The sequence below is a fragment of the Pinus tabuliformis genome, chromosome 1_2, assembly GCF_031772625.1.
Source record: "Pinus tabuliformis cultivar Carrire ecotype Pingquan chromosome 1_2, CPIR1, whole genome shotgun sequence".
Taxonomy (NCBI): Eukaryota; Viridiplantae; Streptophyta; class Pinopsida; order Pinales; family Pinaceae; genus Pinus; species Pinus tabuliformis.
The window spans coordinates 570023603-570042285 of NC_142298.1; the positions used below are offsets into that span (position 1 = coordinate 570023603).

Genomic DNA, 18683 nt, shown 5'->3' on the forward strand with positions numbered 1-18683 from the left:
CACAATGTATGGGGCAGGTGTTGTGCCAGCTTGTTTTGTTGTTGTAGCTGGTTTTTTTCCTTCGAGAATGTTCTTGAAGGATAACCCTGCACTTTTTTGCTTTTGATGTGTTTCTGGAATTTTTGTTGTGCTGCTTCCTATGCCACTGCCTGGAGGATTTATTTTGCGATGGTCTGCCGCGCCTCCCCTCAGCCTCAGGTTGAGAGTGATGGTAGACTCAGGTAAGATTTTGTAGTTCCAGAAGAGATTTGTAGTCTTGGAGTACTCTGCCTCCAAAGATCAAAACCTGTGAATCTGTAGGATAACCAGTATGCTGGAAGATACTGTTCTTCAAGAGCTGTACAGATGTGGTTACCTGTACCCAAACTAGATGTGTCCTCCCCGAAGGGGTTTTAATAAAAACTTGAAAAGGAAGAGGGTTTACCAGCGATTTAGGTTCTGGTTCTAGCTGAGTGTAAATTTGCCCATCCGCTTCAGATTCTCCGCACATCGTTTTATTCCCAGAGATTTCCTTCAGGGTTAACTGCAAACGCTGAGAAAAAGCTGAGTGGCCGAGTTCTGGTTCTGGCTGAGTTTCTCTAGCTGCTCTGTTAGGCAAATGTCTGAATGGAGGTCGCGATAGGCCCAAAGTTACCCAAATCGCCCCCTTATCCATTAATCCCCGAATTGCGGACTATGGATCTCCATTTGAGACTGCTCTCATACTTACTTTTCGTGCTTCTTTCATCATTATGGTTTCCACAGACTCCTTCCTGTTATCCATAAAACTCAGAGGGTATGTGTCAGAAGGTGGGATTTTGGGTCGATAGGCTTTGAACCATTTGTAACTGAAGGAGCCACACCGGGATCTGCGTTCTTGTTGCCCTTCCAGGAATGTCATCTGTTCCGCCGGTGACTCTATTTCCTCAAGACCATTCTTCCAGTTCCTCGGAATGGTGTCTTTATGGGCTTGCTTCCATAAAACCGCCGTCAAATCCACACCAGCGTTGACTATAGTTGAAACCATCATCTTTCTGAGGACATTGGACATCTCCTCTCGCCTCTTGTTGGCCTTCTTGTGAGTTCCCAACTTCTTCTTTGCAACTTTAAGAGCACATTTATCCTTCCCCACCTTTAGCAGCACAGTGATCCACTTCTCGTAAGGGGCAAAACCGACTACTTCTCTTATCAACTTCCTCACGAAATCTGTCCGTTTTTTCCTCTTCCCTTTGTTGGTGGAAGGGCGAGGAGCGAGCTCGCGCTTAGTGACTACATGCCCTCTGCTAAGGCCTACAAAAATCCCTGATTTTGATTGCGCATGCGCCATGGTTGAACCCTCCTCCCTAATTCTCCCCAACTAGTTATTCTCGTCGCTTTTTTTACTTGTTTTATGGTAGCATGCCTCTTGTAAATGATGTAATGAAGAAAAATAAAATTATTATTGTAAGCCTTGATTCATGGGTTTCATGAGCAAGTGATTTTATTTTAGATGGATCCCATTGAGAGCCTTAGGGTTTTTCAAAGAGTCAATGTCATGTATAAAGATATGTCAAATGTAATATGGTAAAATATCCCTCCAGCGACAAGCACATAGTCCTCTTCTTATGTCGGCCTCAAGATGAATAAATGAATTCATGTCAACTCACATAATGGAGACACATCGGTTCACAATCTCATGTCGGCTTATATATTTGGACACACCACTATATATACAAGGGAAAGCTCTTTGCATAAAGACACAATTTAGATTTTCGGATCTCTATGAAGTTTTAGATGGGTGTTATAGAGAGTAGTTCAGATCTCTAGAACAAACTTCACATGTCTCTTATTTTATTTTTTTGGTGGAGAAGGCAAAAAGGAATTCGGATAGGATTCAGATGGGTGTAGTAAATGGGTCAGATGTAATCACATTCAAAGGGAATACATATCCCTCTATATTTCGGATGGATAAGACAACAAGACAGTTTCGGATCTCCACATAAATGTCTCTCTATATTTCAGACAATATAGGTGACTAAATGTTGAAGGGAATCAGATCCCTCTAGAATCATGGATCAAAGTGGCAACAAGTCTAAGGTGGCAACGAGACAGAAGCTCGGATCATATTGGCAGTGAAGAGGTTAAAATGAATCAATCGAAGGAAGATAAAAGGACAACTAGATGCTACCTTACAGTGATATGTACCTTTGTCACAGTGTCATATCAAAGTGGACTAAGGTGTCATATCTCTGTGATAAGAGGCTTGTACAGGAAACAATGTCAAGGTGGTGATGAAGATCTCGATATCAAAGCAATAATCAAGATCTCAGTGGAAGAATAGTCAAGAAGAATTTTGACAAGAGAATGTGTGTCTTGGTCTTGAAGTGGCTACTAGGACAAGGATCTTGGTCTTGGTATTCATCAAATAGAATCTCTATAAGAAGAATTTGTGTGGGGTTTCCTGTCAAAGAGTGAGAGGCTTTGGCCTTGGCTCATAGCCTACATGTTATGTCTCTTGTGTACTTATGTTCATGCATTAATTACTATTTGATGAACAAGAACACTAATAATCTAACATGAAGAAGATCCTAATCTAAACAAGTAAAAAGAATTCACAAGCAGCCATTAATAAAAGAGAAATCACCTAATTCTTATGCCTTAGGTTTCTCAACACCACACACTCATAATTATTTGTATTGTCATAATTATGTGTGTTTTCAAAATAGATGCAACTCCCAAAAAAAAATTACCATTATCTTAAATTCATATGGTTATGGAAGTCAAAGTAAGTGGTCATTAATTAATGATTAAAAAGGGGAAGGAAGGTATATGTAGGGATGAAATTTTACGAGTAAATTGCTTGTTATAAGCTGATTTTCATTTTAAATACAATAAAAAATTTCTTTAGCTACTAACAATATGTGTTAAAATGAATATTAGAATTACAGAAACCAATTGGTGCTTCAAATTTGAAATTCCTACCCTGGGTGTATGGTTTGTTAATTAAAAATAAAAAAACTTTCCATTTCATGGCAGTGGCTCCTTTCAAATATAGTAAAAATTTTCTTTAGCTATCAACATTATGTGTTAAAATGAATATTAGAACTATAAAAACAACGGGTGCGTCAAATTTGAAATTCCTACCTGGGTGTATGCATTGTTAATTTAAAAAAAAAAAACAAAAAAGCTTTTTCATTTCATGGCAATGGCTCCTTTCAAATATAGTAAAAAAATTATTTAGTTATCAACATTATGTGTTAAAATTAATATTAGATTTACAGAAACCAACAAGTGCTTCAACTTTTAAATTCCTACCTTGGATGTATGTGATATTAATTAAAAATAAATAAATAAAATTACATTTCATGGCAGTGGCTCGACTCACATTGACTCACATAAACTTTACAAGGTTTATTTTTTTATCAATATTTTCAGGTCCCTGATATATCACATGGGAGGTTTCTAGGACCCTCTATTTTGATTGTTTTTGTGTGGGTAAGGATGGAATCAATTATAATTAAATAATGATTTATTAGTAAGTGCATATATATAAGGAAAGGTATTATTTTCTTTTCAGATATTTTTTTTTTTATAAGCTTGGTAGGACCTTTTTCATTCATTTTCATAAAAAACAGGCACGTTACATCCATATCCATATGGTTAAGTGGCCTCAACCTACCCATTGGGAAACTAGGTCTGTTGGCCACTTTACTCTATTATAAGTCGTCCAAAAACAAAAGAGTTTGATACTGTCTATCATAGCTATATATGTCTAATTATCCTTAATTCTCCTAGTGATTGGATAACTAAGACATAATATCAAAGTCTGCAGAGCCTTCATCTATACAGAGAAAAAATAAAAAAGTCAAACTATGCAAATCATACTACTACTCATCGGACGAGTCCACAGGTGTTGGGTCTTTCGCACTATAACCTAGCAATTTCATCTGAGGGATATGTGGAATATGGTTCTCTATGCAGCTGAGGCGGGCATTCTGTTGCTGAATCTGGAATTGTATGAACTTAAATTCCTTATGAATTTCTTGGAGTTCGGGATCAGTCTTGGAGGGACCAACTGAAGGAGTCACCAAGGCTCTAGCCACAATATTCTTCATCAACTAGTAAAGATAAAAAATTTGTTTGTATTGAGAGGACCGACCTATGGAATGTCCAGGGTCTGGCATCAGGTCTCGCCATTCCTCCACATTCAAATCCATGCTTGCTTCTTGTTGGTTTAAATCTTCTTCCCACCCAGAGATTAATTGTCGGATATGAGGTTACGTATCAGTTTGATAGGCCTGATAGCGTCTTGAATAAGGCTAGAGGTGGATTTATGACCCCATCCCCTAGTTGGACGTGCCTAGGGTTGGTTTCCTCCGCGCCTCTAACCAACACTCTAATTCCTCCCCTGACCTCCCCTTGACAAGGTGTCTCTGCCAAAGGATGGACACACCATATTGCAACTCTGCCAACCATGAAGGTGAAAGGAAAACTTGGAATCAAATGCTAATACCTCTAGCTTAAAGCGAGAAACTAGTGTAGGGTCTTGGCGTAAACAATGATAATTAAAACCTGTAGAATTTCCATAGTAGAATACCACATAACTATAAGCTTTAAGGCTATAAACCATATTTTTTCCCATGATTATGAGTTGAGTATGCTTGAGACAGGCCGAACATAGCAACCCATGGCTTTTTGAGCCTTCTTGAAGCAAAACCCAGAATCCATTCGGGTGTATCCTTTCTCAGGAGACCCCTCTTCTTAAAGGGAAACAAGTACATAAAAAATACTAGATAATGGAAAAAATCACCCATGCAAGAAGTATAGACCAAATTCCATTACTTAGACCCCCAATACATGCACATCTAGAAAGAAAAATTCCATAATAGACAGAGACAATTATATTATATCCAGACAACCCATCAGAGAAAAAAATTATTTCCTCCCAAATTTCATGGAAGATTTCCTTTCTAACCCAAGACACCATCTCAGAAACTCATCTCCAGTGAAGTATCTGATAGAATTGAATCACAAGGATAAGGGCATGAGAAAAACACAATGAGTTAACATACCCGTAGTCACCATCCATAGGGAAGAGGGTAAGGCTGTCTACACCTGGATGGCGGACCTCTAGAGGTACCTTCGCATGCAACCAAAAGACTGCAAGTAGACCTGTGAAAATACCAAAAACAATACCTCCAAACAACCTGAGCTAATAGCATAAAATCCTGGCAAGGAAATGTCTGGTCGACCTCTTTAGTCACCATTAATGTAAACCATGTGCGTTTCCACCTTGCAGCTAAAGGCGAGTATGTGAGGGTCGTAAAACAACCACCCATTGTCCTTTCTCATTAAACTTCTGTCCATGGCTAAAATCTCGATAGTGCCCAACTATCTTCTCGCACCCTAACCAGAGACAGGTATCATTTTCTTGTTACTTAATATTTATTGAGTTATTTATTATTAATATTAAATTTATATTTATATTCAGGGGTGTAAGTTAATTTGTGATAAAGTATGTTAAGGTTTTTTTTTTTTTTTTAATGATGTTAGTTTAAATTTCACATCACCTATGTGTTGTGTTTAGGAGGTGTGCAATGCATCTAAATGATATAATGGTAGTGGTCAAAATTGACCTGATGTCAAATGAACACGAGCTCAACCTATTTTCATTTAGAATGCACACACACACATCTAATCTGTTACGGTTATGGTGTGCAATATAAAGTGCTATTGGGAGTCCAAAAAACCTTGAAAGATGAATCCAATAGTTAGAACATTGTATTTAAATGTATATTATATCAATGAAAAAGGAATTCAAGTTTATCATGCAATTTTGTTTTATAGTCCAATTATATATATATATATATATATATAAGAATGATTGAATAGATGTTGGTGAAATGTTTAGTTATTAATTTTATATAATTATAAATTTTTTTGTTTGTTTGTAAATTAATGCTTTATATTACCCAAAAAATTAAGGTTACATTGTTTTTCTAGATTGCTCCTTGAGGATATTAATCCTCCTCAAAATAAAACTCGTCATTATCGGGTATAGATTCCTCCAAAAGACACCAGATGCAAAGTTCCCACACACAACAAAACACCATAACCGAAACATATATAAATAACAACTAAGTACATCATGATAGTCCAAAGGGCTACTAATTGGGCAGAAAAAAAAAATAGAATGCGTCCAACTGCAAAGCCATATGGTCGGAACACTAATAATTTTCTGAAGACGAGATTTCCATTCCATCACACTCAAACCCGGTGGATCTGGGGGATCCCCGCTATCAAAATCGCAAGCAATATGCCCCTCCACACGAGCCAGATTGGAGTCAGTCTTGTCTAGACAAAAATGTTGATTTCTAAGCATCCTTTTAATTTCTTCCAGCATGAAAAATACGTTATACCACTCCACTTGCTTGTCTTTGAGGACCAAACCCAACATAGTATTCATTTACCAGTGCAAAGCCACAAAATTCCGATATTGCTTCTTCCTACCCCTGGTGTGCTCAGGATCAGGGACCCAAGATGACATGTCCTCCATCATTTATGAATTGAAATGGGATTATCTCTTAACCCCTTCTTGAGTCTCTAATTTACAAATTTCCTTCCTTGTATCCGGCGGAACAATGTTGAAGTAAGTGGTAGCCGAGTTGTGAGCGAAGAGTCTCGCTCCTCTCTACCCCTGCAAACCTCTGTCCCCTCCCACCCACTTACAGTGGATTCACTGTCTTGGCAGCATGAATGAGACTGGGAGAGCACACTTGGGGCACCCACTATAAATTCCTCTTCCTGCAAAGAAACAAGAGAAAAAACTAGACACACCAACTACAGAACCAAGTTTCCAACCCACCAAATTATCCCCAAAACACAAGACAAAAACATCATATTCAATAGAAGCGCTTACGTGAGGAACATAGGTCATAAAAACCTCTATAGAGGACCCATTCCCTAGAACCATTAATCAAAAGAACAGAAACATAAAAAGCAAGGAACCCCAGATGTCTAAGACTCTCAAACACTCACAAGAATCAATCCCCAATAACCCTTCAGACCTTTGTTTATAATTCATGGAATGATGTCCACATTCTTTAACCCAGACAATAGCCCCTTTCTCAAACATTAACAATTCAAATAAGCCCTTAAACAAAGGACGCATGTAGACTACCAATCCTCCCCAACCACAACCCAAGGACTGAGACTAGCATTCACAAAACAAAAATAGTAAACCCTAACACCTCTGACCCTCACACAGAACTACAATTAAGTGAAATAGCCAAAAAGAATCAAACTAAATTTCTACACTACGAGAAGCAAATGACGCTCTCACTAGCCCACTGTATTCCCAGGTTACAAGCATCTAGACACAGGCCAAAATTCTAATGGTACTCTGATGTTTCCGCCAATACCCTTGCGGGATAGAGAGCTCTTGCCTCACCAACTCAATTACAACCTCAAGCCCGAACACAAAACTCTCAATGTTTCCAATTGGAGTAGAACACAAGCATCAAGAGGCCAAGGGCCAACCCTCGCCGCCAGTCAAACCACAACCCTCAAACTCTAGACTTTCATATGACATGAATTTAATGGCCATTTCCACTTAGGGATTTGCATGCAATTACATGTGGGGGTTGGCCATGCCCCCTAAATTAATGCATATCACGTTCGGGGATGCGGGCACAACCTCCAAAGCCCCATCGAGAAATATAATCATAAGATTGTTTTTCAATATTAAATTTATATTTTGAATATAATTCTGTGTAAATAATTAAATAAATATTTATGCAATGTTTGATTATTAATTTAATTTTGATTAATTAATATAGATTTGTATTAATTATGTATTTATAATGTTTTCATATTCATAATGCTTTTAGTCTTGTCACAAATTTTCATAATGTTTTAATTTTTTTTTATAGTATTTTTTATTAAATTCAATTATTTGAAAAATAAAAATAATTTTTATATTATTTAATACTCATAAATTATAATCTTTGGTTGATCAAAAAGTGAGACCCTTTGTGCCTACTTGGATGTGAAACTATCGAGAAAACAATAAATATATATATATATATATATATATATATATCACTACTCATTGTTATGGGTGTTCTTATTTAGTATGCAGTTGCAGTTGTTCTTGGGTTTATGGAATTTTATATTTTTTTTCTTGACTTTATTTAATTGGAGTCATTATTGTTGGAGTTTTGATTGGATTTGGTGATGTGATCTATGTATCTATTAAGTTTGGACAAGAAATTAACTTGGGTTTATGTTTGGTATTCAATCAACAACCATGAATTTCATTCATTTAAGATCATTTTATACCTATCGGCAATGCAATGGATTCAATTACCAAGTAATTTTCCATTAAAAAATCTATTTATTTATTTATTTATAGAGTACCATCGGTATTAATAATTGCAATTTTCATTACAAGCAATGGACCACTATAATTCTTTATGGGACAAAGGCAATCATTGTAGGTCATGAATTCTATTTGAGAAAGGAAGAAAATTGGTTGGTTTGAGGTTTATGTAGAGTTTGGAAGGTTAATTGAGAATTTAGAAATAAGAGATTTTTGCCATGGAATTGTAATGGCACATTGTTTGATTTAAAATGCAGTGAAATTGAAGCTTGAAAGTGTTGGAAATGCAATGAATTTTATGATGATTCAATTAGTGGTTGGTCTTTATGTTTGTGTAGGAGAAAGCTGGTTCTATTGTTGGATTTATACAATGGAAAGGTGGTTATATGGGGTTTATGCAATAGTTGGAAGGTTTTGCAAAGTGTCAAAGATAAAATATTTCTCTTTCTTATTTTTTAACAAAAATTGTGAAGTTTATGCTAGAATGTTTGATCCATTTTATATGGTCATTCATTGAGGTTTGCTAATTCCAATATTGATGTAGTTGTTTTCTAAGACAATGTCCACAAATAATATAAGTACATTTTTTTGGTAGTTAATAATTCTATTGGTATTCCATGAAATTACATATCTAATGAGTTATTGCATGCCCTTGAATTGCCAATAGGGAAACCACATGAGTGGCAATGTAAGAGGTTCTTTTCCATGAGTAGTTTAAGTTCAAAATTAATACACAAACAAAAAAAACAAAGTGATGTTGATATTATCTAGTAAACTAAAATATATAGGTGGGCAAGTAGTATAGTAATGAGAAAAACTATAAAACCAAAAAGTTTTCATGAAGCTATGAAGAAAAAAAGGATCCACCTTAATGGGGTGTTCAACATGCTTGCTAGTATTTACTAGGCTTGAGTGAGTTTATAGACATGCCTTAATATGTTCCAAATTTTTGTCCAAATATTTTAGTTGGAGATGCATCTGTCTAACATGAGTAGTATTTCATCCTTTGCTTCATTTCAATCCAAGAGCACCTTACCTGAGCGTCTTCATTTGCCAATATAGTTCTATAATGTGAAAATACTAGTTATGTCCTCCTCTAGTGTGCCCTATGTTAAGAACCCATGTATCCACCTTTGATATAATTTATGAATCAAAGAGATGGTCTCTCTCTTCAAGATCATATGCTGAAACTGGTAATGCTCTTCCTGTATATCCTGTTGGTTCCATAGGGGCCAGACTATGCATCTACTGCTCCTTATTAAGCTATTACTTTCTCCTCTACTGCTCCTAGATCTTAGTAGACTTTCGCTATTAGGTCGTCGTGGTTATTTTCTCTACACCAATAGAAACCTCCTCTCCCTCTCCCTTATGGTCGAGCGGCCTAACGACACCTCTCCCTTGTGGTCGAGCCTGCTTGCGCATCCTCTCCTTATCAGTCGAGCCCCTGACGGACCTTATGGTCGAGCGGCCTTACGGCTCCTTGCTGTCAGATTTTCAGCCCTCAGCTGAGCAGACTGTACAATGTCTGACCGTCCTTCACAGTATATGTTTTCAGTTTCTTTATGATCGTCTGCCTCATTTGGTCCTGTGGCTTTCCGGGGCTTGTACTTCAATGAAGGCTTATCCCCAGGCCTATTTTATCTCTTGCAACTAGAACAGATTGAGGCATGCTACTGGAATCATGTTTTCCAACAGCATCACTTTTGGCATCTTTCACCGAAGTGACTTCCTTCGTTGTAGATAGCATCCTTGAAGCACGCAGTGCAATCCATCGTTTTACACCGCCAACTCGCATTCTACGCTTCGCCCGCCCTTATCGATCGAACAAATAAAGACAGAAACGGTCTGGCTCTTCCAAACTTAACGACTTAACAAACGATGTTCACTTGGCCGTGTAAAACATGGATTAGCATTATGTTATCCCAACAAGTCATCCTCCATCCAGATAGAGGATTGGGATAAGTGCTATATGAATACTTCGGAATCAGATATGGGATGTTTCTCTCCATTCTCCGTGAGCCACTTATTTCTCCGAAACGGGATATATAAGTGATTTTCTTATTCCTCCCCAGTAAGTCGGCGGCGTTACACCACTGGGATACTTCGAATAAACTGGAGTACATATGGGATACACCGGTGCTAAAACCTCTTCCCGAAATCTCTTCCAAACTGTTGGGGTCGTTGCGGGGCTTCCCCCTTTGTTGGTGTGGAACCAGTTGGTTCCGTGGTTTGGGAATTCTGCTGATCCTAGGTACTCCATCACGGCATGGGGAAATATGAAAAGTGAGGAAGATCAGGCATAACCGGAAGAATTGTGTGGAATAAGTGGATTTATCCGGTTGGGGCATCATTTCTCTGGTTCTATTTATTCCCTTTCCTATATTATATCTATCCAGAAATAGACTCTCGTACGAGTAGTCAAGGTATAGGGATAAATAAGATATAGGGCTTCGGGTGGTCGGTTATTCGTTTACCAACGGAAAGCATGGGAGATTGTATCGAGATATGATGTATACGATATTATGCTTGCTGCCAGGGCCAGGCGTTTTCACGTTATGAAAAGATCCTCTCCCTTACGGTCGAGCCCTGCCTTCCTCTCCCGGGGGTCGAGCAACTAAAGTTTCAATTTACTTATTGGGTGGGGGGGCTAACGGTCGAGCCCCTCTCCTCTTGATGGCGGCCCTCTCCCTCTCCCTTATGGTCGAGCAACTAAAGTTTAAATTTACTTATTGGGTGGGGGGGCTTAAGGTCGAGCCCCGTTGCCGGTCCTCTCCTCTCCCTTTTGGTCGAGCACCTAAAGGTCCTCTCCTTAACAGTCGAGCCTGCTTACGCATCCTTAACAGTCGATCCTGCCTCCGCATCCTCTCCCTATGGTCGAGCGCCTCCAGACCTTATGGTCGAGCGATAAATCGATGGCGGCCAGTCGAGCCCCTGCCGGTCCTCACCATATGAATAGTGAGTGACTCCGTCCCTTATGGTCGAGCGGCCTAACGGCACCTCTCCCTTATGGTCGAGCCTGCTTGCGCATCCTCTCCTTATCAGTCGAGCCCCTGACGGACCTTATCGTCGAGCAACTCAAGTTTCAATTTACTTATTGGGTGGCCCCTCTCAAATAAGTAACTAAAAAAGTGATGGCGGCCTTTTAGTCGAGCATTTGTTACCTCTCCCATAGGTCGAGAGTTCGACAGGCTCACCCTCATCCATATGATGGATGAACGATAAATCCCTCACCCTGCCAGACCTCTCCTTATTAGTCGAGCCCTGTTGCCAGTCCTTAACAGTCGAGCATGCTTACGCATCCTGCCGGTCCTTGATGCTTATTGGGTGGTGGGCTTATGGTCTCTATGGTTGAGCCTGCTTACGCTTCCTCTACCACTATGTCGAGTGTGCTAACGCAACCTCACCCATATGATGGATGAGCTTCCAAATCTATGGTGGCCTTGACAGTCGAGTGTGCTATGATGGTGGCCCGTTGGTCAAGCAACTCAAGTTTCAATTTACTTATTGGGTGGGGGGGCTAACAGTCGAGCCGATGGCGGCCTTATCAGTCGAGTGTGCTTACGCACCCTGCCGTTGATGGCGGCCTTACCAGTCGAGCAACTCAAGTTTCAATTTACTTATTGGGTGGGGGGGCTAACAGTCGAGCCGATGGCGGCCTTATCAGTCGAGTGTGCTTACGCACCCTGCCGGTGATGGCGGCCTTACCAGTCGAGCAACTCAAGTTCCTCTCCGTATCAGTCAAGCCCCTCTCCTTGCTTTCCTAACGTCAAGCAAGCAATAAATTTATTTGACTTATTGGGTGGGGGGCCGTTGGTCGAGCCCCTACTGATCCTCTCCTTATCAGTCGAGTCATGCTTACGCATCCTCTCCCGTGGGTCGAGTCATGCTTACGCATCCTCTCCTTATCAGTCGAGCCCCTCTCCTTAACAATCGAGCATTCGTACCTCACCCTCCCGGTCCTTGACAGTCAAGTGTGCTTACGCACCCTCACCCATCGGAATGAGTGAGTGACTCCGTCGATGGCGGCCTTAACAGTCGAGCATTCGTACCTCTCCCATAGGTCGAGATTTCGACAGGCTCACCCTCATCCATATGATGGATGAGCGATAAATCCCTCACCATCAGAATAGTGAGTGACTCCGTCCCTCTCCTTAACAATCGAGTCGATGACGGCCTTATTAGTCGAGCGTGCTATGCACCCTGCCGGTCCTCACCATCGGAATGGTGAGCCCCTACCAAGCCTCTCCTTAACAGTCGAGCCGATGGCGGCCTTATTAGTCGAGCGTGCTACGCACCCTGCCGGTCCTCACCATCGGAATGGCCCTACCGGGCCTCTCCTTAGCAGTCGAGCCCCTCTTCTTAACATTCAAGCATGCTTACGCACCCTGTCGGTCCTCACCCTGCCAGTCCTTGATGCTTATTGGGTGCGGGAAGGTGATAGGAATTAGGTTCATGGGCGGTGAAATAGATAGGAAATGCTTTCTTTATTCCCCTCAAACAAACAACAAATGCACGGATCTGTACCTTGAATCGTAATAAAAGAGAATCAATCTGTGTTAAAGCTCTCTATGGGTGGTGTGAAGGCATCCCCCCGCCAGGTAACTGGTTCTGCCCTTCCCGCTAGGGAACTAACTGGTGGATCATAACCTTCCCAGATAGGGTTATCAAACTCATGAAACTCATATTGAATGTCTAATAAAATTTGATATTGAAACTTCCTAGTTGAGAAATTATCTTGAAATATGGCCCATGAACCTCCCCTAAATGCATAAAATCCTACCCCTCTACTACTTCTGCCACATTGCCTCATCATATTTGAGTCATGGAGTAACAAAGCAATAGAATTGGTTGCATAGAGAAAGGGACAACCAAAAACCCACCTAATACATCCAAAAGCCCAATTAGAGAATCATCATTTAATTTTCTTCAACAACTCATGCCTCATATGATTAACACCTATCTCACCTTCAAAAAACTTATCAGGCCTTTGCTCCAAAATATCATTCTTTCTAGGTGTCTCTCCTCCAGAAATATTATCAACTTATTAATCATTTCATTTGCTCCTTTGGATCATGCCTCATATACTTGCCACCTGTATCCCCTTTCAAAATATTATTGGGCCTTTGGTTGGAAACATTTATTATTATATTATTTTAGATTGCAGCATGCATGTGCCATTCGATTAGTACTTTGCCTCTTGAACTTGCTTAATTCGCTAAATGTTTTGTTTACTCTAATGCTTCATGATTCTCTAATTATATATATTTAATAAATATTAAAATTATTATTCAATTCGACCTTACAATGGTAGTAAACCAACATTTATATATTGCCATAAGTGAAAATACATAACCTCTAGCAAAAACCTTTTTTATTTATTATTAACAACTTGTAATAATTTATTTTGGCATATTACAAGTCCTCCCTTGAAATGATTTATCCACAAAATCAGTAAAGATGAGTGCCTTGATATAAAAAATTAATTTTCCCAATTAGCTTCATCTTATGGAAGGTTCTTCCATTTAATAAGGTATTTTTCGACACTTCTTAAAAAGAAAATTTAGCTCAAATGTCTAAGATTAACTTGGGCTCTAGAACTAGCTTCCCCTCTTCATAAAAAATGGGTTGTTCTAACCATATCAGTTGTTGGACCCAAATTTTACTTTAAACATGGGACATGGAAAACATCATGTAATCTCCTCTTATTATCTAGATCTATGGCATATCTTACTTGGACTACCCTCTACTAAATTTAGTAAGGACCATAATACTTGAGTGCATGTTTTATGATATTTGTAATTTTTTAGTGAGTTCTATTTGTAGGTTGGAGTTGGAAAAACAACCAATCTCCTACTTCAAAATCATCTTATTTCTCAATTGATTTATGGCCTATTCCAAATAATCCTTGAGGATATCAAGGATTTTATTATAAGTAGCTACGTAGTTTTTAACTATGATAGCCTTGAAATTAGTGAAAATAAACTAATTTATTGATGGAGGTAGATATCCATATAAGGACTCAAAGGGAGTCATTTTTTTTGAAGTCTGATATGTAGTACCATACCACCATTATTCCAAACGTATCCAATAATGTAGTTATGACTAATGATCAATCACAAAATTCCTCAGCTACTCCTCAAGGTACTTATTTACCACTTTGGTTTGTTCATCTATATTTAGATGGTATCATAGTGCTCTTGGTTAAGGTAGTCCCAAGTTGGTAATAGTTCCTTCTGAAAGTTGTTGGTAATCTTGGTATCTTTATCACTAACGATAACCATGGGAAACCCATAGATATTTATTACATACCTATCAATGGCACGCAATGTCTTATTAGATTTTGATGAGATTCCAATAAAGTGAGAATTTTTTATTAATTAATCTATGATTACAAATATGTTGTCTTTCCAATATGAGGTGGGAAGACCCATGATAAAATTTGTAGACATGTATATTCACGTTTTATCAAGAATATGAAGGGGTTGAAGGAGACCCAAAATGTGACTAATTCAAACTTTTATCCCTAACAAGTATCATACTCGACCATCTGGTTTTAGACATCCATCTTTATTCCATTTGAAAAGAAGGATTGTGGTAAATTGTAGTAGGCTTTGAAAAATCCAATATGGTTCTAGTTAGAGAATCATAATTCTATTTTAAAATTTGGAATTTAACTTGGAAGAGTTGGGTACAAATATTCTTCTTTTTTACAAAGCATGCCATTTTACCAAGTAAAATGTTGGATTGTTTCTTTCAACCTCAGGCTCAATTAGCTTCCTTATCTCTGCACTTTTCATCTATTCGGGTTGAAAATTTGATATACAATTAGGAGTGTACTAAAATAACACATAGTGTAGCATCATCCTCATATTTTCTTGGTAGGCCACTAACAACCAATTTTTCTTGGCCTTTTTTATAAAGAATCTCGAAAAAAAAAAAAATGCATACCCATTTTTGTTGTTTTACTGATATATTCTTCTAGTTTAAGATATGTTTTAAATTATTGTGGTATGTTTTGACCAAACGTTATGTCTCCTAGCAAGTCTTATTTCCATTTTTACTAAGCATGAACGATTGCTAATATTTCCTTGTCATGTGTATATTTTTTTCTAGTCATTTGGTTTTAATCCTCAACTTTCAAAAGCAATGGTGTGATTATCCTACATAATCACGACTCTTATTCATGCTCCAGAAGCATCAATTTCAAGGAAAACTACAGGGAATCCAAAAAAGGAGCGGCTTTCATTGAAGTCTCAATCTTCTTAAAATAGTATTTTGCTACATCAATCCATCTAAAGGCATATTTTATCAACAATGTTGTTAGCGAAGCCATAATTATACACATTTTTTTTAGAAATGTTAAGTGATACCCTATAAGACCTAGGAATCCTCATAATGATGTGATTATTTTGTGGCTATGGCGCAATAATTTCCATAATTTTCTTTATCTCTACCTCGATTCCTTATACAACATTGTTATAATTCCATGGACCCTAGGTCTGATTTATGCTCTATCTAGAAAACATAAACGCATTGAAAATGCCTAAATTCAAAAACTTTTACACAATGGAATATACCAACAATTACATCAATGTATAAGACACAATATTTATGCCCAAAACTTGTTTTATTATCAATCCATTAATAAGAAAATATATAGGGATCCCATACCAGGGATAATGGCTCTTTACAATCCCTGAACAATGCCAAATATCAGGTCAATCCCTTTGACCAAACATGTAGGGCTGATGATTTTTCCTCTAAGCCTTTTCTAACCAAATAACAACACTCATAACACCCTTTATGCTGCTATAGCAAACTAGGTCTTTACCTACCCTCCTTAAATTACCGAAAGAACTATCTTCTTGCCTGGTAGTCCTTGTACAACCTTCTTGTAGAAAATACCCACCTTTTCTCTCCACGGCTAACCTATTTTCCCTCACAACCAACCTCTTTAGCCTTTATGTAACCTCGATTTTCTCCCTTAGGATGATAGGTGTGAGGGACCATGCATAGATGTTATGGTTTAGAGATACCATTATTTAGTCACATTTTCTAATTTCCACCTCTTCTAAGGACGTTTGTGTATTAGTGATTTCTATCAAGGTGGTGGTTTTCTTGCCACCTTGTCCTCATTTGCAGCCAACAAATTTTACCTCTATTCTCCAAAGAGTGTTTTTAATGGTTTGCAAATTTCTGTGGTGTGGTTTTTGAGAAGCTGAATTCGGATATACCATAGTATTCATCTTTAATTTGTCGATGTTTCGAGTCTAGACCAAGACTCATCATCATGACTGATTTACAAAGAAGAGGAGCGGGAGTCATAAATATGTTTAAGTGAGTTTTTCAAGTTGGGAAGCCGACGATTCTAAATGATTTTAATTTGAATTAATTATTATTACTATTATTATTTTTCTTGTATGTTTTGGGATGAAAGGTATTCCACTGAAGCGCTTTGTTTTCAAGCCCATGGCCAACAATATTAGATGTGGAAATTCCTTAGGAGTGAATAAATATCAAGGAAATCATAATCCAAATGGAAATCATTGCTCATAGTTTAATACTACTTAGGTTGTCAGCCTAGATGGACACATTACTAGAGATCATGCCAAATTAGAGAAAACATATCTAGGAGCTTCTTGAGGAAATTCACAAAGTGAAATTCCAACTAGCTTCAATTTAAGAGTTCAACAAGGAGGATATCATGCCAACTAGATCCAAATTTCATCTACGAACTCTGCATAATATGTGGCACTAGGACTCCAATACTTGAACCAAGTAACTTCAACTAACATTATAATTGTTATTAATATTAATTTTTCTTATGGTTGCTAAAAGTTGTAAAATTTTAGGCATATTTTGCAAATTTTATACTTCAAGGAACCATTGGGTGTATGTAATAGGAGCTTGGTATAGAAGAGTTACTAATATTAGAATTTCTATGAATTATCTAGGTGAAAGTTGCTCATCTAACTCTAGATGTAATTGGAAATGTCTTGGGTAGTGATTTTGATAATATAAATATTTACAATTATTGTTAAAACTTAACTATTTGTTAGATAATGTATTGCTTGTTTTAGATTATGTATTGTATGTGGCTGCCATTTTTTTTTTGAAGTTTCCGAATTCCTCATGGAGAAATAACCTTATTACAAAGGCAATGGAACCTTAAGAAGGAAGAGGAAGGTGTGAACTAGTGGAGAACTATTTTTCTAGGATCTTAAATATAGTACAAACCATGCAATCTAGATTTTAGTTATGAGGGAAATTAGATCTGATAGCATGGGATCTTTTTTTTTAGTGAATTGAACCCCTACATCTCTTGCACATAGCCCCCATTCATTCTATCATACACCTACCATGTTAACTCCACATAGGTCTCCTCATGAGCCTTTTCTCAAGTCATCACATAACTACCACACACTCTATGTGCTCATACCATCACACAACAACAAAATATCTAAAATGGTTATGGGAGTGTAAGACTTGAAAAATTATTAAGTCATGTGATAAAGCGTCTGAATGCATGACTTACATGTATCCAAGAGTCTCATACCAATATAAGTTCTCCACATTCCATCCTCCACTTAATCTTCCATGCACTTCACACACATCCACTTCAATGTGTTGGATTTTGTAATTACTTCCATTAACTATTAGTCTTAGTCCTACTATGCATGTAGAAGAGTCTTAGTATGCATGTAGGAAGATCTAGAAGAGCTAATATTATTATCAAACCAATGCATGTAGAAGAGTCTTAGTATGCATGTAGGACGCTCTAGAAGAGATAATATTAACTAGAGTTAATATTATTATCAAACCAAGATCCTTCTAGAGGATCTCTTTAGAAGAAGTTTTTGTTTATCTAAATCACCTTTATGAAGCAATTGAAGTATTCAAGTTTGTCATTTGTAGCTTAGTGTGAAATTCGTGTGAGTTTTGTGTGTGCACTTATTTAGTTGCAGCTGAGAGTTTTTGTCTTCTTTGTCCATTAGATTGGTATCTGAGTAGGTTCCAAAGCTAGATTACAACTTGTTGAGAAATCAATGCTTATGGGAATTAGGGTTTGATTCCTCTTTCTTGATAATTACTTGTGAATTATATTGGATTCTTTTACTTCTTTATTATTTTATCTTTCATCGAGAAATTACCAAATTATATGTATATGAAGACCATAAGAACAAGAGACATAAGATGTAGGCACTCAATCAGGGAAAAAATATTCAAGGGGAAAACCTAGTCCAACTCTTGCTCTAGTAGATTCAAATCAAGATGAGACAATCCAAGACCCTTTAGACCTAGACAAAGACTTCCTCCAATCACTAAGTCAACCCTTCCATCCAAT

At 37.8% G+C, this 18683-nt stretch overlaps 1 protein-coding gene across 1 annotated transcript; it reads right to left on the minus strand.

Moving 5' to 3' along the window:
• Positions 1-217: 217 nt before the first annotated feature.
• Positions 218-655, minus strand: LOC149206880 (uncharacterized). The gene has a single exon (XM_089397818.1). It carries the CDS (start codon positions 653-655, stop codon positions 218-220), a length of 438 nt encoding a protein of 145 aa, XP_089253944.1.
• Positions 656-18683: the final 18028 nt, after the last annotated feature.

Bases quoted from the DNA above. Each gene is read 5' to 3' on its own strand.
- LOC149206880 (XM_089397818.1), bottom strand. From the start codon at position 655: ATGGATAAGGGGGCGATTTGGGTAACTTTGGGCCTATCGCGACCTCCA.